This window comes from Citrus sinensis, chromosome 3, assembly GCF_022201045.2.
Source record: "Citrus sinensis cultivar Valencia sweet orange chromosome 3, DVS_A1.0, whole genome shotgun sequence".
NCBI lineage: Eukaryota > Viridiplantae > Streptophyta > Magnoliopsida > Sapindales > Rutaceae > Citrus > Citrus sinensis.
Genome location: NC_068558.1, coordinates 12,734,118 through 12,760,685, shown reverse-complemented (window position 1 = coordinate 12,760,685; position 26,568 = coordinate 12,734,118). Strand labels below are relative to the sequence as shown.

The window sequence follows — 26,568 nt, the reverse complement described above, 5'->3', positions numbered from 1 at the left end:
GTCAGGTGGCACGGCGACCCGGGGTACACCATATAAATACTCAGGTTTAATTTTTATCAAGTAAGTTCATACACACACCACAAAAAACTGAGCTTTCTTTAACCTTGAAACCTCCATTACCAAGAGCTTGCAAGCTCTCTAACCTGAGATAACCTAACTCTGACTTGAGCATCGGAGTGTGGTCGCCGGCCTCCCCCGGCTCCAACTCTGATATCTTTTTTAGTTGTTTCGCAGGTTTAAGACGATTTTTGCCAGCCCTCCGCACCTAAAGTCAGACCGTCTCCATATCCACCGCCATCTCAATCCTCCTTCACTCCAAAAAAGGCCTAAATAGCCCGCACGCGCCAAATAAGCGAGGCACCCCGCTCCTCAACAAAAAAGCAAATTTATTGTTCTTAACTTGGTTTTGTGGTTTTTTATTCATTGACCCAAAATCATCCGCAAACAATAATATTCATTTAATGTATGATTTCATTCTAGTATATATTATAATATTTTAAAAGCATACCTACCAGGGAAGGCTCATCCAGGCAATTCAAACCAAGTTTTGATTTCGCTGCTGATTTTATTTATATATGATATCTAAAATAAGTTTTGTCTCAATCAAATGCCAACAATTCATTGAATGAACTATTTATATGTCTTAGTAACCTTAGTTCCCCTAACAAGGAAATCCCTGTGAAATTTTTCATTTGCAATTATTTACGTTAATTCTGCCATAAATTTAATTTGATCGTATTATTATTTAAAAATAAATGTTAGAGACCAAACATTTGGGTTCTAAAAGTAAGTCCCAATATTTTATGTTATTCATTTATTAAATAATAAATTTTATAGATTGTATAATTAAACTGCCATCTAATAAATGATTATGACTTAGACGTGTATGACTAACGTTGCTCTATTTCAGGTGACTACGCTGGCAGGTTCAGTGTTGAAAAGAACCCACTTCATTACTCGGTTGGTGGTTAATGCAATTGGGCTTGGGCCTCCAGCCCATTAGAGAGGATGTATTTGAGCCTACGCAGCTAAGCTGAACCTATTATTTGTTCTCTTTTAAAAACTTCTAATCCTCTTTATTGGCACAAATTTTTAAACTTTGCTCAACTGACCACTGGCTCGATTTCGATCCTAAGAATCACGATAATTTCGGACCAGCCATGCGGCAGTGAATTCATTGACGGGCATTGTACACATTGAAAAATAATTTAGTTGCGTTCCTAAGATTAATATTTATAAAATAATTAAATTAGAAAACAAGAAAAGAGGAATGATGATGGAAAAGAGGATTACGATGATAATCTTATAAAAGTGTGTAACTATCATCGATTTTTTTATCAAATGTGTGATTGAAAGTTCAAATAATGTTTTACTTATTCACCATTAAGAACAATGAACGTGCAATTGTTGACAAAAAAAAAATGTAAAATACGATAAAGGTCAAAACAAAACTAATGCATCTAAAACCAACAATTTGTTTAAATACCAATCTAGAAATTGATATGCTCAACATAGATACATTGAACTGGATTTGAAACTTAAGCGTTGTTTAGGATTGAGATACTATATATTTTAAATACAATTGCTATAAAAAAAATTATAACTATAAAATAATTTTTTTTTATATTTCATAATACATATTAAATATAATTTTTAAATAATAATTTTGATAAAATTATTAAATATATAATAATTTTTTTATTATAAAGGTGAAAAATTAATTTAGCTTAATTTTTAAACTACACTAAATAATTGGCTTTATAAGCACGTGTAAAGAATTGCGTGACTAATATATTTTTTAATTTAATGATGTTAAATCCAATGATGGGTTTGTTAAACTGAACTTCTCCTTTTTGAAAAATTTGTTTAGGTCGAGGGTGTGTATGGCTAAGGCTTTGGACAAGGCTACAGCTGATGGCCACAATGTAGACACTGGATTGAAGGCGATTGGTTTGACCAATCAGAGGGAGACAACTGTTCTTTGGAGCAAATCTACTGGTTGTCCGCTCTATAATGCTATTGTTTGGATGGATGCTCGTAACAGTTCCGTTTGCAGCTGACCGGCCTGTCCTTTTCCTGTGGTTTTTCTTTGTTTGTTTCTTGTCATTGTTTCAACGATTGAAGATCTGGGGCTTTTTGATTGTTGGTTTTGCTCATGAGTTGGCTTAGGGTGTTATCTAATGACCATGATTCAGATTTTGCAATTCTGGCCATTTTTTGACTTTTGGAATTTCGACCTTTTGATGTTTGGAAGTGGTTTCATTTTTAGGAAATTGGAGAAGGAATTATCTGGGGGAAAACCCATTTTCTGGAGGCCGTTGGTTTGCCTATCAGCACTTGTTTCACTGCGGTGAAACTGCTATGGATGATGGAAAATGTGGATGTTGTTAAAGAGGCTATTAAGAAAGGGGATGCCCTGTTTGGAACTATAGACACTTGGCTAATATGGAATTTAACTGGTGGAGTGAACGGTGGTTTGCATGTCACTGATGTCTCTAATGCATCACGAACGATGCTTATGAATCTCAAAACTCTTGATTGGGATAAGCCCACTCTAGAAACACTAGGGATACCGGCTGAAATTCTTCCCAAAACTTTCAGTAATTCTGAGATTATTGGAAAACTTGGCAAAGGGTGGCCAATTACTGGAATACCGATTTCAGGATGTCTTGGGGACCACCATGCGGCTATGTTAGGACAAGCTTGTAAAAAGGGTGAGGTTAAAAGCACCTATGGTACCGGTGCTTTTATACTTCTGAACACAGGTGAAGAGGTAGTTAAGTCAAAGCATGAACTTTTGAGCACTTTAGCCTTTAAGCTTGGTCCAAAAGCACCGACAAACTACGCTCTCGAGGGTTCAGTTGCCATCGCTGGAGCTGCAGTTCAGTGGCTCAGAGACAGTCTTGGCGTAATCAGCAGTGCGAGTGAGATCGAGGAATTGGCATTGCAGGTCAACTCAACTGGTGGGTTTACTTTGTACCTGCTTTTAATGGATTGTTTGCTCCATGGTGGCGTGATGACGTCCGCAGTGTTTGCATTGGGATTACTAGGTTCACAAGCAAGGTTCACAACTTCACATTGCTCGAGCTGTGCTTGAGAGCATGTGTTTTCAAGTGAAGGATGTCTTGGATTCATTGCAAAAGGATGCAGTGGAGAAGGGTGTCATAAAGGATGCAAAGTTCTTGCTTAGAGTGGATGGAGGTGCTACGGTTAACAACCTCTTAATGCAGATTCAGGTTTACACTTCTCACTTTTTTTAGTGCTCTGATGCAGTTCTACACAGCTTTTCATTCATATGCATGACTGAACAATTTCCAATTTTCTCATCAATCTTTCTGCTGTTTCTTTTTTTCTGAAGTATCTTGTTTTTGGTATTGTTTCTTCTTATTATTGATAGTTTTGCAGCTATCGATGCAAATTTAGCTCTTCTGCTTTCTTTTGAAAAATATTATTATTTCCCATTTTTGAGCTTCTCGTATTTTGAATGCAGGTCAGTTAGTTGGTCTTTCTAGGGCTCTAGAAATGTTTATTTGACACTTCTCCACGATTTGTGTGGTACATTCGTAAGAGATGTTTTCCAAATAAACTTTTAGCAGGCTGCCATGCTAATCAGAAGCTAAAGCAATGTTTAGATTCAAATGCTTTCAAAGGGTCTTACTATGTGGGTGGAAAAAAGAAAGAAAAATGGTCATTTTGAAGCTAAAGCAATCATACTGTTTCTGCATTAAAATTTCACAACTGTTTTCCCGACATTTTATGTTGATTTGTAAGATAGCCTGACATGTTCTTTTTTCTACAATTTCTTTGCTGTACTGTGGGTGTCTTAATTAGCAATCACTTAATTAGCTATTAGCTCACATGGAAATAATGGTCATTTTGAAGAATCTGAGCTTTATTCAGACATCACACTCTTTTCCATTTTCTGGAATCTAGTGTTGATACTTTATTATCTTTCTGCTCTGGAAGGCCATATAAAACTGCTCTTATCATGATTTAAGGCGGACTTGTTGGGAAGCCCAGTCATCAGACCAGCTGACATAGAGACAACAGCTCTCGGAGCTGCCTTTGCAGCTGGGTTAGCAATTGGGGTTTTCAAAGAAGAAGAGATTTTTGCTTCTGGAGAAAGGACTAAGACTTCAACCACTTTCAAGCCCGTCTTAAACGAGGAATTCAGGAAGAAGAAGGCAGAATCGTGGTGCAGAGCTGTTGAAAGAATTTTCAACTTGGCCGATCTCTCTCTTTGAATGACGTCTCCGTGGTTTTCATCCACCATCCGTTGTTTTCCCTTTTCTCCTTTTCCCTATCAGTCTTTACGTCTTTCGTGGTAAATTTTTTTTTTTAATAGATTCTTGTGAATTACAGGCATAAATTTTAATTGTATTTCAGGTGAATAACGTTATAATTAATAAATGCTTTCTTCTCCTAATTGCTTTTGTATAGATAAAAATTGGTGTTTTTATTAGTCTCCTCATGCTCTCTGCTGATTTATTTGATAGGTAATTCAATTCTTCTGCAATTTGATTAGAAAGGTCTCTCGAATTCTGATAAATTGTAAAGAACTTGCAAGACTTAAAAGCTATGGGAAGTAGTTCATTTGAATCACGAGAAAATCAGACGAAAGGTAAGTAGAAACCTTGAATCTAGTTTCTGAAAAAACATATACCAGATTGCAGAAAAGCCAATAGAATACGTAGTGCTAGAAAACAAGTGGCACATCCTTATTCTTTCGATTATAATCGTGCTCTACGATCACCAATAGAATACATATTTGAAAAGCCAATAGTAACATAAATCAATACATTCTTCAATGAAATAAAACCATAGTCTGCGCCAATATGGGTTTACCCAGAGGATCGCGAGTAACCCCAACATCACTGTGACGCAGGACGCAACGAAACTCCAATAGAATGCCACCATATCAACCGCAGATTCGTCTTCTGCTCCTTTGGATGATGTTTCTAGCAACTCTAGGAGATTGGTGCAGCTCTTGTTAATTGGTGGACCGCAAAGATGGAGATTTCCTCTATAGCTGCTTTCATCAAATGTGGAAAATTGCTCTTTGTCTGGGATTGGGCCGGACAAATCGTTGTATGACACATCGAATTTAGATAAACTGTGAAGTTCTGTCAACTGAGGAGGAATTTGACCATTTAATTTGTTGTGGGAAAGGTCTAGGCTCTCTATCATTTTCAGATTGGAAAAGCTCTCAGGTATAGAGCCCGACAAGAAATTATGAGATAAATTCAATCCATGAATATTTTGAAGGTCACAAATTTCTGATGGAATGTCACCAGTTAACTTGTTACTCGACAAATCTAGTCCTGCCATGTAATCAAGAATGACACCCTTGTAAGATTCATATCTGTTCTTTGTCATAAAATTCACCTCTACTTGTGTACCTAAACTTCTACCATCGATTCCATCCAGCGACAGTTGAACAGTAGAATTATAGTAATTACGGATGTCTGCAACGCCTAAATCCATAACTACCATAACAAACCCAGACAAATATCTACTTCCTACCTTCCAAAACAATAAATTAGTAATACATGCAGGTATTGAACCATTAAGCCTGTTGTGTGAGAGATCCATGATACTTAATTTTCGCAATTGACACAATTGATGGGGAATAGGTCCTTGTAGATAATTCCCTCTCAAAAGAAGAGCACGCAGATTTGAATGCTCATTGATCTGATGTGGAATTCTACCAAAAAAATAATTATCCCTCAAATCTAAAGTCTCCAATGCAGAGCCTCTGAAAATTGTATTTGGAATTGACCCACCAAGAGCATTACTTTGCAAATAAAGGTGCTCCACTGATGAAAGATTCAGGGTAGATATCATGGATCCGGACAAATTATTTTCGGAGATATCTAGAATTTGAAGAATTGCAAGATTGTTGAATTGGACTGGAATATTACCTTCCAAAAGATTTTTGGACATTGACAAAATATAAAGATTTGAGAAATTGCCCATCCAAGAAGGAATATGACCAGACAAGTGGTTGTTGGATATATCTAAGACCATTAATTCACTGGACCTTAACAATCCATCTTTAATCTTCCCACTGAAATGATTGTTGTCCAAGTATAAGAACAACAATCGAGTCAAGTTCACGTAATTGGGAAAAATCTGCCCGTCAAAATTATTATTTGACAATTGCAACCATTCTAGCGAGAAGCAATTAGTAACTGGAGATTGGGATAATTCTCCTGCAAACTTGTTACTAGACACGTCCAGTAAACGAAGCCCTTGCATCTTGCCAATAGAAGAAGGAATATTGCCTTCAAAACTATTTTTTGATATATTCATACAGTCCAATTTCGGAAGGACAATACCCATATTCTGCGGGAGCTTACCGGTGAAATTGTTACTAGAAATATCTAAACTAATCAAACCATGTTGGGCACTAGTCAGTTGAAAACCTGAGAATGAGTTGTTAGTCAAGTACAAAACTTCCAATTTTGTGTTGTTTTCCAACAACCAAGTTGGGAAATTGCCAGCCAACTTATTGTGAGAGAGATCAAGGTATTTTAAGTTAAATTGGTGTAGAAGAAAATTAGGAATGACACCTAAGTTGCAGTTGGGTAAACTGAGGACTTTCAGTTGAAATGTAGGGAGGCAGTTTTCTATTTTGACTTGTAATAAATCGGCTTCCATCGATAGTTGGAAGACCTCAAGTTTCGAAAGGTTGGCTAATGAACAAAATGAAAACAAGCGCCCTTTAAATTTGTTGTCATAAAGAGCCAAATACTCGAGGGATGTGAGGTTTGCAATTACTGAAGGTAAGATTCCACTTAACTGATTGGAAGACATATCAAGAACTTTGAGGTGGGTGAGGTTGTTGAAACACTGAGGAAGATGACCTTCAAACTTATTTCCTCTAAGATTCAGCTCAAAAAGATTCTTCAACTTACATATTCCTGAGAAGTGGAAAATAAAAAGGTCAAAATTTATAAAAAGATTCAAGTTCTAAATTAGTGACATTTGTAGTTTTGTCCATTCAACACTTTCATCTGTCATGAAATTGCTTTACCTTTTAGGTGGAGGTTTCTTGTAAATTTTTAATACCATGTTTCTTCTATAGTTTTAAGCCGTTATGAAAAAAACATATTGTCGAAAGGTAAAATTGCATTTTAGTATAAAAATTGTTTAGGTTTAGTTTGCACATACATGTTGGATAATCAATTTATATTAAAAGGTCACATTTCTCCTTCAGTTAGCCTCTTTTTGTTATTGTTTTAAACTTCGATAGTATGAGGAAAGTTTACTAATTAGAAAGAACATTCCCATCCGAGGAACCTAGTCTTCTTAAGTGATTAATGAATTAAGTGCTGCAGAGGATGCCACTTCTGTCATAGAACATTTAGTTAGAGGGACGTAACAAATCTTATACCCTGAGATATGCATAGTAATAGAACCTAGGAGTAAAGACATTACCCTTTTAGGGTTGGCAAAAAACATACATACAATATTAAGTTCGGGTTGGACTCTGGCCTCCCATTTGTGTTAAAAAAAAAAGAGGAAAATAAGGGGTTCAATTGAAATTTCACATTTTTCTATGCATATTTTATGTTTAATCCTATTTTGAAGCTTTTATATTACAACTATTCAAGTTTATGGCCTCTCAATTACGGTATTTGTCGTTGGCCCTCTAAATTATAATGATTTTATATTATAGTCCAACCAAATTTATGATTTCTGCTTTATGGCCCCATCAAACCAAACCCCTGCTCCCACCATTGATCTTAACTTTTACCTTATTTATATTAGACGCCCTAAAGTTATACTAAAATACCCTTTAATCATACAAGTTTTAAATGTTAAAGATAGCCCTTAAATTTTAAAAAACACACGAGTGCCCCTAATTCTAAATAGTAATGTCCACTGAAGTTTGTACATTATCAGGATGTAAAAAATTCACTGTAAGACAAAAACAAAAATAAAAAAGGATAGAGATATTTTCACCATGCTATTTGCACAATAATACCCCAATTTAAAATACATCTACTTAATACCAAACTTCCCACCCGATAAAACTAAGCTTTAAAAAACATGATTGATTTGATATTATTAGTTCTGACAATGCATGAAGAAGTATTCTTGGACACAAAGATGTTGAGGTGCCGGAGTTTGACTAACGTGGGAGAATTTGATAGCTACAAAGAGGAAGATTTCACAAAAACAGAAGTCTTTCAACATTTTTTAAAACTATTCATGTTTTAACTCAAGATCTTTCAACATTTTTTAAATTACTTTTTTTAGACTAAAAATAAAATATTTTATATTGATAAATTATTGAAATAATAAAATAATTATCTAAATCAGGGCCGAGATTTAGAAGAGACAGGCAGGGGCCATTACCCCTATACGAAAAAAATAATAATAATAATATACGACATAAAAATATTTGTACAAATAAAACAAAGAAGAAATATCTTTTAGATTAAGAAGAATAAGAAGTCTGTGTAAGATCAAAAAGAAGAAGAACCGAATAGTCCACTCTCAGCGGCCCACGGCCCACTGACCTTTGTAAATAAAAATAATTATTTTATTGTTTAGACTCGAAATGCATTTTTTAAGAGAAAATATGTATAAAAAAGTCTAATTTCTTTAAGTAAGAGTTCGACTAATGTTGAACTTTCAATCCTTAATCAAGAGCCATGCCCTTAAATCTTCAAGAATATTTTTATACTTTGAAAGAAGTAGTGCCCAAATTTGAGAAATTTTTGTAATTTTCAGTTTTTACTTAACTATATGTTTTGATAGAGAATGTGAAATTTTATTGAAATATAAATAACTTATCAAAAAGTTTATTTTTTTTTGGTTATGCTAATGAATGCTTATTTAAATTAGAAGTTTATATTTGTTTTTTTAATACTCTTCGGCCCTTTTAAAGAAAAAGTCATGGTTCCCATAGCTAAAGTTGGCTTGTTCTACCTCTAATCTAAATGAAGCTGCACTAATTTGTATATAAAAAAAAATTTCTTATTTAAAAAAGAGCTAAAAATAGATAAATCACATGATAAGATTTTGTTTTTAATTTGTAGCAAGTTATTTAATTGAATTTATTTTTCTAAACTAGAAAACGAATAGAATTATGCAAGAGCTTGGTTTAAGATGAATAACAATATTTTTTAAAATTTTAATAAAACATTTATTTTCTTTTAAATTAATAAATTTAATTACTAGTTTAACTAGATAAATGTGGAAGGGATTGGGTTAAGATGAGTAATATTACTTTCCAAAATTTAATAGTTTATGTAAAATGATTTTAAAATGTCTTGAGTAGAAATGATATTTTTTTATAAAAAAGTGGTATAATAATTTTATCCCCTTGGATTTGACAAATTTTTTAAATTATTTAGTTTTATGGTTTCATATTGTTTTATGTCTTTTTTAAAGTCATGGGGGGTATTTATAATAGTTTAAACATAAATCTATTTTAGTATATTTTAACTTGACTTAAGATGTCTAATTTTATCACTCCTTGGGTGGCGATATTTCCACCCTATATTTTGTACAAGAGTGATGATATAGTAACAAACTCTTGTACAAACTAATTTGACATTGAATTATAAAAGCAGCCAAGCACCAAAGAAAACTAAAAATAATAGCAACCGACTACCATTATCAATTCATCATGGAGAACAGTGGTGGAGCCAGCATAGGACCAGGTGGGGCACATGCCCCAGCTGGCTTTCAAAATTTTTTTTGATGGTTTTCTTAAAAAAATATATTTTATTTATTATTTATCAAAATGCCCCACATAAATTTTAAAACTTTGAAAGTGCCCATATAATTTTAAAAACATTTCACGTTGCCCCTAACTTAAATGTCTAATTCTAAATAATTTGATTAACTATTATAATATCATAAAAATCAATAAATACAAATGAGAGAACCTTTATCAAATGAAATTCATTAAAAAATTAATTAAAATAAGTAAAATCTTAGCTTTCCGCTTTCTCTCGTCTCTTCCATAGTTCCATGAAATAAAGTGTGGTGGGTGGACTCCATAGCAGATTAGGCGATTTGTAGTGCTCCCTGATCGTCACCATGCGCATGATGTTTTTTAATTCTAATTTTTTATTTCATTATTTTTTCTATTTTAAAATTGCTAATTTTATTATATAGCTTAAATTTGAAGTTCATGCAAACATTTGATTTTGTGTTTACTTTATACTTGATGAAAAATATTCTTGGTTTTGCAAATGATTTGTCACAAGCATTACAAAGGAAAGATCAAGATATTGTGAATTCCATGAAATTAGTTAGTATTTGCAAACTAGGTCTACAAAGGATGAGGGAACATGGATGAAATTCTTTGCTTAGTCAAGTTTCTTCATTTTGTGAGAAGCATTTTATTATTGTTCCTATCATGGAAAATATGTTTCTAACCCCTGGAAGATCAAGGCATAGAGCACAAGAGATCACAAATATGCATCATTATCGCATTGACCTATTTTGTACTATTTTGGATATGCAACTTCAAGAGTTAAACAGTCATTTTAATGAGGTAAACACTAAATTACTTTTGTGCTTGGCTTGTTTATGTCCAAAAGATTTATTTGCAGCTTTCAATAAAGAAACGTTATTGCGCCTTGCTCAATTTTATCTAAAAGATTTTTCTCCAATTGATCTCATGGCACTAGATACTTAACTTGATGTTTACATAATGGATATGCAGTCTAGTATTGAGTTTTCAGGATTAAACAGGATTTGTGATCTTACACAAAAAATGGTTGAGACTAATAAGCACAAGGTGTTTTCATTGGTCTATTTATTAGTCACATTAGCATTAGTTTTACCAGTTGCCACTACCACTGTTGAAAGAGTTTTTTCAGTTATGAATTATGTGAAGAATCGACTACGAAGTTGAATGGAAGATGAATGGTTGAATGATAATCTGGTTGTGTACATTGAAAAAGATGTATTTGATTGTATTGATAATGAAATTATTTTACAGCATTTTCAACGCATGAAATCTCGTTGGGGAATTCTTGATTAGAACAATTGTAATAAGTAAATTTATTATTAATTTATATTATAGTTGCAATTCTATGTATTGTTATCTAAATTTTCAAAATTTATTATCAATTTATATTATATTGTGATTTTATGTGTTGTAATATAAATTTTCAAAATTATACTACATTTTTAGTGTGCCCCAGATCAATTTAATTCCTGGCTACGTCCCTGATGGAGAAATATGTAATAGACATTCAGATTTTGCAAAGATACTTAAAATCTTTTGATTTTGTTTGGTATTGTATTTTGTAATTTAATTTGGTATCATCGTACTAATTTTTAAGGTTTTTATTACTGAAATTCCAGTACGTGTTGATTAAATGGTTTGCTTCAGTTTGTAGCTTATTTTTCATGTTAGTGGGGGTGTTTGCGTGGTGTGCGGGGAATATCACTACCCAACTTTAAAATATATATAACCACAATTTGGGTTAAGGTCTAAGGGGTGTTTGTCTTTTTCTCTATGGGGGTATTTGTCATAAGAGTGGAGCTATTTGCGCCCAAACAAGTACTCTGAAGATCTATTTACTCAGAAACCAATTTGCATAATTTTTATCATTTAGACTTTAATTAATACACCCTTTTAAATTTTAATACCAAAATCTATAATTGTCCTCAAATAAGGGCTAATTTGGTAATGCCATTGCTTCAAAATAATTAGTGTTAGGTGTGCTGTAAAAATAAGGGTAAAAGCTCGTTTAGTCCCTATATTTTAAAGTTAGTGTCTGTTTAGTCTCTATATTTTTAAAAATACTTCAAACCATCCCTACCATTAAATTATTGACACTTTTGCCATTATCTTTTGTTTCTTTTAACTTATTTTTATAATATTGCCCTATTATAATAATTTTTTAGACATTATTAAAAAGAAAAAAATAACCCTATTATAATAATTTTTTTAGACATTATTAAAAAGAAAAAAATAAATTACCAGTTTAACACCAACAAATAAAATAAAATAAAAAATATATATTAATTTTTGTGGAACACACTCTTGAGTTAAAATATTAATTTTTCTAAAAAAATTGATGTAATTTTTTACGATATTAATTTTTTAGACATATGTGAGCCTCCACAAAAATTAATATATACCTTTTTTGTTTTTATTTTATTTTTGAGTTTAATTTGATAATTTAATTTTTTATTAATATCCAAAAAAGAAACATTATTGTAAAAATGTAATATTGTAAAAGCAAGTTAAAAATAATAAAAAATAATGGCATAAGTGTCAATATTTAGTAGCAGGGACGTTTTGAGGTGTTTTTAAAAATATAGGGACTAAATGGACACTAACCTCATAATATAGGGACTAAACAAGCTTTTACCTGTAAAAATAATTAGATGTGAAAAGAATCAATTAAACTTTTAGTAAAATTTATTTTTAAAAGTACTATAAAGTTTAAAAACAATTGTATGTGTTTGGTAAATCTTAATATTAAATGGTTGTAAGAATATAAATGGTTGAATTGGACATAATATTGAATCAAATTTATTTAAACATTTATAAACATGTATATAAAATATTTTTTTATTTTGTAAATAAAATAATTGATAACTATAATAAATATTTTATATTATTAATTTCATTTTATATTTTGTTATCTCAAAATAATTAGTAATAATAATCATCTCTTTAATGTTAATGATTTTATTTCCTAATTAATAAGGATAATTTTGGATTTTTATAATATATATGAGGAAATATATAGAATTATATTAAATATCAAAGTGTTTCTCAAAATCAGATTTTGAAGAGTTACTCCTTTCTTTCTTTTCAAAATCTACTGTCGAATGGGTTAATTTTACTAAAAATAATTTATAAAAAAATTTACCAAATACCAAAATTAGCTTTTAACTTTTCAAAATCACTTTTAAGCCTCTTAAAAACAATCACAAATAAGACCTAAATCTCTTTTGTTATACATATTTTGATTTTTACACTTTTAAAAATCATTTTTACAACAAAGAACTTATTTCAAATGATCTCTAAACTTGTCTTCGGAATGAACGAAGTTTTTCCCTTTTTTTAATAATAGCTAAACTTGTTAGGAATAAATGGAAATCCCATCTCATTCCATGTGAATATTGGAGAATTATTTGATTGAACAAATTTTATTCTCACTAATTTATTATCATGAATGTATTGGATCTTACTAATGTAAAAGTTGGATAATCATAGACAAATACAACCAATAATATAATTCTTCATAATTTATAGTCACTAATTAGTCACTAATTCTTCATAATTTATAATATAACTCTAGTATGCAAGAAATTTAATGTAAAATGAAAATTCAAGACCAAAATTGACGGTATTGAGGAAATTAAAATGAGTCGGACTATTAGCACCCCTCCAAGATCCTATTGAAACCCCTTTTTCAATTATATCCCATTTAATGCCAAATTTTTTTTTTAAATGAACACTTTTTCATTTATGAATTTTCCAGTTTCTAATAATTTTCTCACTCTTTCATTCTTAATATTTGTATTCTCTCTTCAAGCTTTCTTTAATATTTAATTTCTAAAGAAAAAAATCTAAAAGAAAAAAGCAAGAAAAACATTCTACTTTGAAAATAATGAATATTTTATGGGTCTAATACAATTCTATCCTACCTATAAATTTTGGATTCATCAATTAGTTTGAGAATATTTAAAAAATCATTTGCAGTGGGATAAAATTTTATTTAATTTATTTTTTCAATGTGTTGTATCTTAATTAAGTTGTTATGTTTAATTACAAGAATTTTGTTTTGGCTTAGAGGATTACTTCTTAAATTCAAATTATCTTAATGATAATAAAAAAATTTATATTTTGTAAGGAAAATAAAATTGAAGAGAGAAAGAAAATATAAATAGCTTAATTCTATTGATATTTGTCCTTAGATGTAATTGTAATATAATAGGGGTTTTATGAGATTAATGAAAGGGTACCAATAGTCCAACTCAATTAAAAGGGAAAAAATCTTTTTCATCCCTAGGGTTTCATACAATAGCCTATTTTATCATTATTTTTTAAACAATAGCTCAAAACATCTTTCCGTTTACTCACCGTTAGTTGAATATCATTTGTTAGTAATTCATTAAGGGTAAAAAAGGATTTTCCATCAAAGAGAAAATTAAAAAAATAAATAAAAGTTGACATATAACTAAAAATGATTTTATCTAATCCCACTAAATAGAAAATACTGAAAAAGATGAAAAACTCTATTTCAAGCAATTCTTTTTTCACTTATTTCTATTTTAGTGGCATAAACACCCTATAAACCCTAGATCTAAGTACCAAAAATATCACAATTTTTTTTATTCATATAAGTATACTCTCTAATTGCACTGTAAAATTGCTTGAATTGAGTTAAAGATAAAGAAGATATTCAGTATATGCAAGCACATAAAAATTGGTGGTATTTTTGAGTTTTTTTCCAATGATTTAAAGATATTGTATTAATTACAGTTTGTTCCTTATGGAAATTATTCAATGGGCACATCAAACTATATCATCGTTGATTTCATTTAATTATGAATTTCGTATACTTTGTAGTGTTATTTAATTGTGTAAAAAATATTTTAATATAGTTTGTATCACTTTAATGAAAAATTCTATTTTGCCTTAATGAATTACTAGTTAACAGTTTTACACTAACGGTGAGTTAACAGAAGGATATTTTGGGTATTGTTTGAAAAGTAGGAATGAAATGAGCTATTGCATTAAACCCTAGGGATGAAAAGAGATTTTTCCCCAATTAAAATTCAGGTTTTTGGTATGGACGTAGTAAATTAGTGTCAAGAATAATATATTTTTTATTCGATTGTATAAGGTTGTACTTAGTATTAAATTAACTATAGATAACTTAATAATATAAAATTTTATTTAAAGATGGGTGTTCAAAATAGTTTTTAGGGTATAATCAGTCCCACCATTGTTACAATCATAATTGAATGGCGTTTCATTTTTTTAAAATTTAAACCACTAAGGGTGCACCTCAAACACTTATTTAAACTGCCATGAAAATTGGAATCAAATTGCCTATATGTTTTGGTCATTATCATCTTTATCGATTATAGAAGCCTTGTTTGTGACTAATAAAGTGCTGAAAAATATGATTTTGTTTGGGGAAGGATTTGTTCACTTCATTATGCGCTCATTTGATGACTTCTCTATATACTCGTGCTTTTCTAAAAGTTATTTTTAATTTATTGTTGTTGCGACGTCTATTAATATTTTGATAAAACCAGTTAAAGATTAAGGACGTATTTGATATTAATTGCAACCAGTCATTCTTCATTTATGAGTTACGACAAGAAATAAAGAAAACTTATTTAGTATGTCATTTGAAAAATAATATCAAACGCATCCTAAAAAAAATTAAACGCAGCCTAAAAAAATCTTGTCTTTCAAATATAGATATTCAATTCTAAGCGTCGAAAAAATAGCCATGCAAATTATTACCTTGGCTTTCAAGAGAGCCATTTAAATCATTGTCACTTAGATCCAACGATTTCAAGTTTGTTGATTTAGCTAATCCTGCACATAAATCCAACACTTGCAAGTTTGTCAAATGACAAATTTGCTAATCGTATTAAAAAAACGTAAATTTTGTCAATAATAGTTATGTCACACTCGTCTAAATTATTTAATTAAAATAATATAGTAAATATTGAATGAAAATTATTTGTGCAAATTGTTTAACTAAAAAAATTACCTTCTAAAGAACCTTGTATATAAGTAGAACTCAAATACAACGCTTCTAAATAATTGTAGTAATAAAGCTTATGATTGCGTTTCAACGAAAAATAACTGCCTACATTTATTTAAAAATTTTACCTTGAATTGTCGTCATCCCACAATCACGAAGATCCAATATTTTCAAGTTTGGCAAATCTGCCAATCCTACATGCAGATAAAAAATGAAAATATTACATTGAAAGGCATTGTATGTGATCCACGCGTTTGATGAACATTAATTCTTAATTTGCTTCTTATCTCATATTCAGTGGCTTACCTAACTTTGTTAAATTTTGGTTATTGCTTAAATCCAGCATTTGCAGGTTTGTCAAATTTACTAATCCTGTTACAAAAACATAAATTTGTTAAAAAGCCCCTACAATCTATCAAAAAAAAAAAACGTAGAAAGAATGACCTCCTAATTTTCTAAAAGTAGATAATTTAGTCAGAACCCCTATAATCTATCAAAAAAGAAAAAAAAAATCAAATCCCTGTTAAATTATACCTAGAAATTAATTTGTATTATTCTCATATATTGTGATGTTGACTTCTAAGTCATTTCCAATAATCTCAAAAGAGTCCAGCACTTCTTGTTCGTCATAATTGCCTACTGCGTATTAGGTACGTGTTCATTAATTTGTCTCGAAAATTTATATTACCTCTCGTAACTATTACCAATACAAATAAAGAACTCGCTTTTCAAAGGTAAAAAAACGGTCTTCATAATTTTGTCTTTCAAGTAGCAAGTTTGACCGACAAACAAGTCGCTAGAAATTGGGGGTATATATCATTAATGTAAGCATTCGAAATTATCATGTTTCAATGAAAAATAACCGTCGACATTTATTTAAAAATTTTACCTTGGCTTTCTAAAGAACCGTTTATATTATTCCAACTCAAATCCAATGCTTCCAAGTTTTTCAATTTAGCCAATCCTGCACCAAGAAAGAAGAAACGATGTCAAGGATGCAGCATTTTTTAAATAGGTAAACTATTTACGAAAATTCAAATATTACTTGGCCATGTTACGGATAAGCTTATACTATTTTGACTAATTGGCTAATCCTGCTTGATTTATTTTGGAAAAAATAGAGGCATAGAAGAATTTATTTATTTATTTTGGAAAAAAAATAGAGGAATAGAAGAATTAAGTCAGTAAATTTTAAAAAAAGGTTATAATCTTTGGGTTGTTATATACATGTATCAATAATATTTTAAAAACACTAAAAAGTGAGGGCTGTGGAAAACGTTTTCTAAATTCGACATTAATAGGAAGTGAATTGTTGTATACCTTGAATTGTAGTTATTCCACAATCACGAAGATCCAATGTTTTCAAGTTTGGCAAATCTGCCAATCCTACATGCACCGATAAAAAATGAAAACATTACATTTCAAAGCATTGTATGTGATCCGTGCACTTGATAAACAGTAATTCTTAATTTGCTTCTTATTTCAGACGTCATGGCTTACCTAGCGTTGTCAAAATTTCATTATAGCTTAAATCCAACACTTGCTAATTGTAGTCAAGTTTGTCAAGTTTTGCAGTCAAAAATTGGTTTTAATTTAACATTATACATATGTAAAAATTAAGGCCATAATAATATCACAAGGAATTTGGGTAGTGATTTGTTGCCGTGTACCTTGACTTGTAGTTATTCCACAACCACGAAGATCCAATTCTTTCAGGTTTGTCAAATTTGCCAATCCTACACCAATGAAAAGTAAAATATTACTTTTAAAATTATTGTAGAAGGTTGTGATTAGTGTGCTAACTTGGTAGTTATCTCAGTAGCCTACCTAGCCTTGTTAAAGAGCCACTAGTTATGTTTTCGTTCCAGCTTAGATCCAGCACTTGCAAGTATCTCAAATTTGCTAATCCTGCTCAGAAAACATTAATTTTGATCAAGACAATATAAATATATATTTTAATTAAGAAATTAATTAAGTTGCCTAACATGTATATCTGCTAGCCTGAAACGTATAGGTATACCTTGCATGGTTCCGGAACCTTCAATGGAATTGGAATAAAGAATCAAAGTGGTAAGTGAAGTTAGTGTATTCAAATATGGTAATATGCTGTCGTTGAAGAAATTACAACCAAGATCTAAGATCTTCAGCTGCTTCAAACTCCCAAAGCTATCGTAAGCTGCAAATGCATATGAAGTGTTATTATTAATTAGTCACTGACAACATAATTATGAACGAGAAATAGATGCATTTGCGCGTACCTTTATTCTCATAGAAGCCTCTAAACCAATTGTCAGACAAGTTAAGGCTTTGCAATTCTTCAAAAGGATGAAACAATGACATATTCAGAAGCGAAGCCGAAGTTCTATCATAATAATTCAATCTCTCTGTATAAGTGAGTGAGAGTTGCATCACCCGTCGTGTGGTGGCGTTGCACTTAACTCCCTCCCAATCATCACAACAATCAGACGGCATTCCATCATCCTCACCAACCCATGAGGGAAGAATTTTGTCATCATATCCAATATCACCGACTGATATGAAGAAGCTCTTGATTTCCAACAGAGCAGTCCTCTCTGTTTCCAAGCATCCTTTGTATCCATGCATTTCATTTATCAATACAATAATCCAAATTAGTGATGTTAATGAGAACTTAATACAAGAAGTACTTTCCATTGCAGAGCAACTTTTCATGTGGTTAAAATTAAATGTGCAATGAGGGAAAGTTCAATATTAATTTATACTAAAAGTTTATCATAGGCCTTGCAATTTGATTGGCTGAGGATTACTCAACCACTCAATTCAATATCTTAAGCGGCCAATACATCGCCATCTTGAAGTCTTTCTTCCAAGAATTGTAAGCACTTCGCGTTTTGCTACATTCGACCGACGGGAAAAACCAATTCGGTAATACTATATAATTAAAGTGATTGTAAACTACAAATTTTTCTAATAGTTTGACGGGGATAGTCATAACTAATAAAATAAAAGTTTACTAAGAGAATTTGAACAATATAACTGTATGTTTGGATTTGCATTGAATTATCAGTTAATCTATTAAATAATGTGTTTTGAAAAGAATTTGATTGTATGTTTGATAAGTTTAAATTTGTTAGAAAATCAGTAAGTAATGAACTTAAATTTTCATACATAAAAGTGTGGTGTATTCTGAAATGGCAAAACAAATAAATGTTATTTGAAGCTCTTGTGACCCTTTTTGTTCATGCATTTGTATCAAAGCTGCTAAAATCAAAGATATTGAGAATCTTTAATAGGAAAAGTTTCCATTGCTCTCAATCTGCAGCTTCACTATTACAATCACTTGAAACGACAAAAAAAGAAATTTCATATGATATTGGGACAGATGTATGGCTTCAATTTAAATGACCCTAGCTCCATATATTATTACAACTGGGAGAAAAATTAAAGTTGACTGACTTTCAAATTAAGCCAACAAACAAGTGGCTATCAATTCTTTTTCCTCTAACAAATAGTGGAGACTGTCAATACAATAAAATAAAAGTTGACTAAGAATTTATGTAATTTAAGAATATGATTGGGTTTTTATTGAATTGTATGATTGGGTTGCACTGAATTATCAAAAAATCTATTCAAGCATGCATTGATATTCTCAAATATTTAATGAGTTTCAAAAATTATTTTATTAGATTTTTGGTAAATTGGTTCATTTATTAGATGATCAATTATTAATCAAGTAATTTTCCATATATATTTGGTAATTTACTCATAAAATTTTGTGGATTGCATTGAAATGACAGTTTATATGATGTATGACATATGTAGAGCTGCAATTTAAATAGGAACTAATTTTATATATAAATACATATATATTGCAGCATTCAATCATTAAGTTAAAGCATCAATCACGGTGACCACCGAAACTTGTGAATGATTAGTCCATCAAAATCCTATGTGTGGTGAATTAATATTTCCCAATGGAATGGTGAGTAGAATAACACATGTACCTAACTCATATTTAAAAGTTAACTATAGAGTTGAAGGTTGTTTAAGTATTATACACTTTAACCAAAATCAATTTTTTTTCACTCTATTAATTCACCAATCATGGGCATAAACGTCATGGGCATAAAAGCTCAATTTATACAAAAACTAAAAATTTTTGAAAAAAATGTTACAATTATCATAATTGGAAATTTGATTGAATTTCAAAGATTGATTCAATCAATCTTGATGTTACTGGACAATCGATCTTAATATTGATAGTCAATCTTTACAGTGATTGGTACACGTTAAGATAATGAGTTTTGGCCTCTATAATGACTAAGAAAGACTTGTAAGACCTGAACCAATGAGGAAACACGCTTCATTAGTACTCCATGGAAAATAAATGTTGACTGACTTTCGAATTAAGCTAGCATACAAACTGTCGTTAATTCTACTTTTTCCAACAGGTGATGGGAATAGTCAACTAATAAAATAAAAGTTGATTGAGGTAATTTAAAGAAAGGAAAAGGACAATGAACCCTTAACGTTTGAGAAAAAATGACATAATATTCTTTAACGTTTAAAAAAAAAGAAAAATTTATAACTCATTTTTATTATTAAATTCTATTTTTTTAATAATAAATTTATTTTTAATTTACAATTATTATTATGTCCCTATAATAAATAATTTAATATATTGACTTAAGAAATGCCATTGATAATGTGTATAATGAAATCAACAACTTTTTATTTAAAACTTAAAATTGAGTTGTAATTATCTTTTATCCAAATTATTCACTATAAATTATTAATATGCCCTTTCCAATGATAGGATGATAAAAAAATGATGAATAATAGGTAAAATTAAAATCAAATTTATCATTTGGAAGGGTATGTTCGTAATTTAGAGTGAATAATTTAGGTAAAAAGTAATTACATCTTAATATTTAAGTTTTAAATAAAAAATTATTAATTTCATTATACCTATGATATGTCTTAAGTCAATATATTAAATTATTTATTATAGGGATATAATAATAATTGTAAATTAAAAATAATTTTACTATTAAAACAAATGAAATTTAATTAAAAAAAAGGATTATATGTCTTTTTTGAAACAATAAGGAGTTTTATGTCCTTTTTCCCAAACGTTAGGAGGCTCACTGTTCTTTTCCCTTTAACAAATTTAAGCGTAAGTTTTGAGTTCAAATTATCAAATAATTTTTTCCACTATTGATTCTTCAATAAGTGCTTTGGAACTAATAATTCGATAGGATGTTTGATATATTGAAATTTTTGAAAATCAATAATCAACTAATTTTCATATATCTTTAGACATTTTAATAAATTACTCATAAAATTATGGTTCAGAGACCGATATTAAAAATTTATATAAATGACTTAAAGAGTATGATTGGGTTTACATTTCCAATAATGCATTCAAGTATTGATATTATCAGAAAAAAAAGGGGGACAATCAATCTTTGTGTCAATTGATCTTATTAATTGGCCATGAATCTTAGTATTGACCGACAAAATTGGAACAATCACTCTCAGCAATTAATAGTCTTTGTCCTCATCTTTCTTTTGATTCTTGTCACAGAGGATGCATGGCGTGTTGGAGAGGGTTCATCGCTTGTGGAATTTTCGTGGCCATTCAAGAATCGGGATGGTTGTTGTAGAATTCCACAGGGATTGCCCCAGTCTACGCAATACATACTCTCATGTCCTTTGAGAAAGCTCACGACTTACGAGGCAGATCAGCATGTCCTTATCATCGGGTTTAAGCTTTTATGAATCTGATGTCTTTCTACTGATTTTATTCACATCCCTACGATGATTTTCTATAAGCAATTCTGCTAGTTTTTTATGAAATGATGCTAACTGGTATGAGCTTCTTTGCTTGTGTCCATCAGAGATGAATTCATGATACATAGCATTGTTATTTATATTTGTCTACAAGCTGTTCTGCTGGTTATTTATGAATTAATCCGTGGATGATTGAACTGAAATTAAGTTCCCCTTGGTCGACGAATTAAGTTAAATTAATTTATAAATTAGAATCATAGTGGTTTATTTTAAAAAAGAAAAAGGGAAAAAAAGAAAAGACGACGACAACAACACATTTTAAATACTGTCACAATCTTGGGGTTTTGGGCATGAATGCCTCGCCGTTGGACATGGAATCTAGACAGTCCCAAAGTTAACACAAACTTGGGTTTTATCTTTTTCCCGTTGGGCCCATCAGAACACTGGGCTGGATTTCGCCTTGTTGTAGAAAATCGTACTGTTCAGTGGAGAAGCAACAAAATGGTGCCGGTCCAGAGAATTCCAGAATTGACACGGTCTCGTCAACAGACCGCAAGCTCGGAGGGGGAAACTCTTGATCGAACATTAATGACGTAATAAAGACCTCTTTAGTATTTCTCACTTTTACAACTTTAAAAAATTATTTCTTACATCATTAATGTTATAAAATTGTTGTTGTAATAATCATAATAATTATAATATTAATAATTTACAAACTGCATTAATGTAAGCTCTCACTTAACAGAAGGTTAGCAATAATTCAAGTGATTTTCTAGTGATTGTCAAGTTGCTCATATACGAAGGAAGTTGACCTTCAAAATTATTACTAATGAGATCCAAATCAATAAGATTCTTCAATTCATATATTCCTGCGGAAATAAAAGTGTCAAAATTCATGATAAGAAGAAAATGTGCGTTTTAGTTTTCTTATTGTTACATGTTCATTTTAAATTGATTCTCTCTAATATATAATTCTATTGGAAATTATTATGTATACAGAGAAATTCTTTTCATAAGTAATAAATTGTCTACAAATCATGACAATGCACTTAACTTATCTTAAAATTAAAATTATCATGTTTTTAGTGGAAAAATAACTGCTAATTGTTTCTAAAGTTTACCTTCGCCTTCCAAAGAACCTTTTATATTATTAAAGCTCAAATCCAATGCTTCCAATTGTTTCAATTAAGGGAATCCTGCACCGAGAGAAGAAATAATGTTACACGATGCCGAATTTCTTAAATAGGTAGACAGCATCACGAAAATTCAACTATTACCTGGCCATGTTACCAGTACGCTTGTACTATTTCTCTTTAGAACTATAGACACTTGGCTAATATGGAGTTTAACTGGTGGAGTGAATGGTGATTTGCACGTCACTGATGTCTCTAATGCATCACGAACGATGCTCATGAATCTGAAAACTCTTGATTGGGATAAGCCTACACTAGAAACACTAGGGATACCAGCCGAAATTCGGCCCAAAATTGTTAGTAATTCTGAGATTATTGGAAAAATTGGCAAAGGGTGTCCAATTACTGGAATACCAATTTCAGGATGTCTTGGTAACCAACACGCGGCTATGTTAGGACAAGCTTGTAAAAAAGGTGAGGCTAAAAGCACCTACGGTACTGGTGCTTTTATACGTCTGAACACAGGCGAAGAGGTAGTTAAGTCAAAGCATGGACTTTTGAGCACTTTAGCCTTTAAGCTTGGTCCTAAAGCACCGACAAACTACGCTCTGGAGGGTTCAATTGCCTCGCTGGAGCTGTAGTTCAGTGGCTCAGAGACAGTCTTGGCATAATCAGCAATGCAAGTGAGATAGAGGAATTGGCATTGCGGGTCAACTCAACTGGTGGGATTTACTTTGTACGTGCTTTTAATGGATTGCTTGCTCCATGGTGGCGTGATGACGCCCGCAGCGTTTGCATTGGGATTACTAGGTTCACAAGCAAGGCTCACTTTGCTCGAGCTGTGCTTGAAAGCATGTGTTTTCTAGTGAAGGATGTGTTGGATTCAAAACAAAAGGATGCAGTGGAGAAGGGTGTCATAAAGGATGCAAAGCCGGAGTTCGTGCTTAGAGTTGATGGAGGTGCTACGGTTAACAACCTCTTAATGCAGATTCAGGTTTGCACTTCTCACTTTTTCTAGTGCTCTGTTGCAGTTCTACACAGCTCTTCATTTGTATGCATGACTGATAACAATTTCCAATTTTCTCATCAATCGTTCTGCTGTTTATTTTTTCCTGAAGTATCCTGTTTTTGGTATTGTTTCTTCTTATTGGTTATAGTTTTGCAGCTATCAACGCAAATTTAGCTACTCTGCTTTCTTTTGAAAAATATTATAATTTCCCATTTTTGAGCTTCTTGTCTTTGAATGCAGGTCAGTCGGTCTTTCTAGGGCTCTAGAAATGTTTATTTGACACTTCTGCAAGATTTGTGTGGTACATTCTTGAGAGATGTTTTCCAAATAAACTTTTAGCTGGCTGCTTGCTGATCAGAAGCTAAAGCAATGTTTAGATTCAAATGCTTTCAAAGGGTCTTACTTTGGGTTGGAATTAGCTCTATGGAAATAATGGTCATTTTGAAGAATCTGAGCTTTATTCGGACATCACACTCTCTTCCATTTTCTGGAATCCATTGTTGATATTTTATTGTCTTTCTGCCCTGGAAGGCCATATAAAACTGTTCTTATCATGATTTACAGGCGGACTTGTTGGGAAGCCCAGTCCTCAGACCAGCTGACATAGAGTCAACGGCTCTCGGAGCTGCCTTTGCAGCTGGATTAGCAATTGGGGTTTTCAAAGAAGAAGAGATTTTTGCTTCCAGCGAAAGGACTAAGACTTCAACCACTTTCAAGCCCCTCTTAAACGAGGAATTCAGGAAGAAAAAGGCAGAATCCCAGTGCAGAGCTGTTGAAAGAACTTTCAACTTGGCGGATCTCTCTCTTTGAATTATGTCTCTGTGGTTTTCATCAATCATCCCTTTTCTCCTTTTTCCTTATCAGTCTTTACATCTTTCATGGTTAATTTTTTTTGTGTGTAGATTCTTGCGAATTACAAAATAAGTGCCTGTTTGGTATGACTTATTTAAGAGCCATAAGTGCTTATTTAATCGTATAAGCAATTTTTTTAATTTTTTATGGTGTTTGGTTATTTTTTTAGTAGAGTTTTTTTAGCTTAAATAAGCTAATTTACCTCTATTAGTAAAAGTCCAAAATTTGAGCTTTTGGGAGTAGAGGTTATAGAGCTTTTCTAAAAATAGATAATATAAAAAATATCACATAGTTTAATGGTTCAAAAGTGCTTTTTTTATTGACAACCAAACACCCAATGACTTTTTATGCAAAAGCTTTATTGGTATAAGCTCTACTGCTATAAGCTCTACTGTTATAAGCTCTATTTAATAAGCTGTACCAAACGGAGCCTAAGTTATAATTGTATTTCAAGTGAATAACGTTATAATTAATAAATGCTTTCTTCTCCTAATTGCTTTTGTATAGATAAAAATTGGTGCTTTTGTTAGTCTCCTCATGCTCTAAGCTGATTTATTTGATAGGTAATTTAATTCTTCTGCAATTTGATTAGAAGGATCACTCGAATTCTGATAAATTGTAAAGAACTTGCAAGGCTTAAAAGCTATGGGAAGTAGTTCATTTGAATCACGAGAAAATCAGACGAAAGGTAAGTAGAAACCTTGAATCTAGTTTCTGAAAAAACATATACCAGATTGCAGAAAAGCCAATAGAATACGTAGTGCTAGAAAACAAGTGGCACATCCTTATTCTTTCGATTATAATCGTGCTCTACGATCACCAATAGATTACATATTTGAAAAGCCAATAGTAACGTAAGTCAATACATTCTTCAATGAAATAAAACCATAGTTTGCGCCAATATGGGTTTACCCAGAGGATCGCGAGTAACCCCAACATCACTGTGACGCAGGACGCAACGAAACTCCAATATAATGCCACCATATCAACCGCAGATTCGTCTTCTGGTCCTTTGGATGATGTTTCTAGCAACTCTGGGAGATTGGTACAGCTCTTGTTAATTGGTGGACAGCAAAGATTGAGATTTCCTCTATAGCTGCTTTCATCAAATGTGGAAAATTGCTCTTTGTCTGGGATTGGGCAGGACAAATTGTTGTATGACACATCGAATTTAGATAAACTGTGAAGTTCAGTCAACTGAGGAATTTGACCATTTAATTTGTTGTGGGAAAGGTCTAGGCTCTCTATCATTTTCAGATTGGAAAAGCTCTCAGGTATAGAACCCGACAAGAAATTATGAGATAAATTCAATCCATGAATATTTCGAAGGTCACCAATTTCTGATGAAATGTCACCTGTTAACTCGTTGCTCGACAAATCTAGTCCTGCCATGTATTCAAGAATGACACCCTTGTAAGATTCATATCTGTTCTTTGTCATAAAATTCACCACTACTTGTGTATCTAACGTTCTAGTATCGCTTCTATCCAGCGACAGTGGAACAGTAGAATTATAGTAATTATAGATGTCTTCAAGATCAAAATCCCTACCTCGCTCAACTAACCCATACAAATCTCCATTTCCTACCTTCCAAAACAACAAATTAGTAATACATGAAGGTATTGAACCATTAAGCCTGTTGTGTGAGAGATCCATGATACTTAATTTTCGCAATTGACACAATTGATGAGGAATAGGTCCTTGTAGATAATTCCCTTTCAAAAGAAGAGCACGCAGGTTTGAATGCTCATTGATCCCATATGGAATTCTACCAGAAAAATAATTATCCCTCAAATCTAAAATCTCCAATGCAGAGTCTCTGAAAAATGTATTTGGAATTGACCCACCAAGTAATAGAGATGATAATCAATTGAAACTGATAAACTTAGGCTTCCATTTCAGTTTGTATGTATCTAGCTGTCACCCATAGATATAGGATTCAGTTTGTAACTTCCCTAGTTTATAGGATCTTCAATTATCCTCTAATGTATTTATATACGGTTGATTTATCAATAAGGAGTGTTCAGTTTTACAAATCTGTCATGGTATCAGAGCTCAACCAGAGATGACAAACTCAAAT

The 26,568-nt window shown here is 31.6% G+C and overlaps 2 protein-coding genes and 2 pseudogenes across 4 annotated transcripts; 2 read left to right on the top strand and 2 right to left on the bottom strand.

Moving 5' to 3' along the window:
- Window positions 1-1,829: 1,829 nt before the first annotated feature.
- On the top strand, window positions 1,830-4,420 carry LOC102611550 (glycerol kinase-like; annotated as a pseudogene).
- A 277-nt stretch (window positions 4,421-4,697) lies between these two features.
- On the bottom strand, window positions 4,698-18,921 carry LOC102610130 (receptor-like protein 14). 3 transcript variants are annotated; one of them, XM_052438873.1, is made up of 10 exons: window positions 17,981-18,919; window positions 17,743-17,898; window positions 17,550-17,630; window positions 17,393-17,458; window positions 17,043-17,108; window positions 16,612-16,686; window positions 16,029-16,094; window positions 15,851-15,916; window positions 15,476-15,550; window positions 4,698-6,923 (listed from the first exon to the last, which is right to left on the bottom strand). In XM_052438873.1, the coding sequence occupies exons 1-10, from the start codon at window positions 18,411-18,413 to the stop codon at window positions 4,750-4,752; spliced, it is 3,258 nt and encodes a 1,085-aa protein (XP_052294833.1). In that variant the 5' UTR covers window positions 18,414-18,919; the 3' UTR covers window positions 4,698-4,749. The 3 variants fall into 3 exon arrangements, with proteins under 3 accessions (XP_052294833.1, XP_052294834.1, XP_052294835.1); XM_052438874.1 differs by lacking the exon at window positions 16,029-16,094; XM_052438875.1 differs by lacking the exons at window positions 16,029-16,094; window positions 16,612-16,686; window positions 17,043-17,108 and having other exon boundaries at window positions 17,981-18,921.
- A 2,927-nt stretch (window positions 18,922-21,848) lies between these two features.
- Window positions 21,849-24,585, top strand: LOC107178899 (glycerol kinase-like; annotated as a pseudogene).
- A 547-nt stretch (window positions 24,586-25,132) lies between these two features.
- Window positions 25,133-26,144, bottom strand: LOC127900576 (receptor-like protein 45). Its single transcript, XM_052435730.1, has one exon. It carries the CDS (start codon window positions 26,142-26,144, stop codon window positions 25,305-25,307), a length of 840 nt encoding a protein of 279 aa, XP_052291690.1. The 3' UTR covers window positions 25,133-25,304.
- Between the last annotated feature and the right edge of the window lie 424 nt (window positions 26,145-26,568).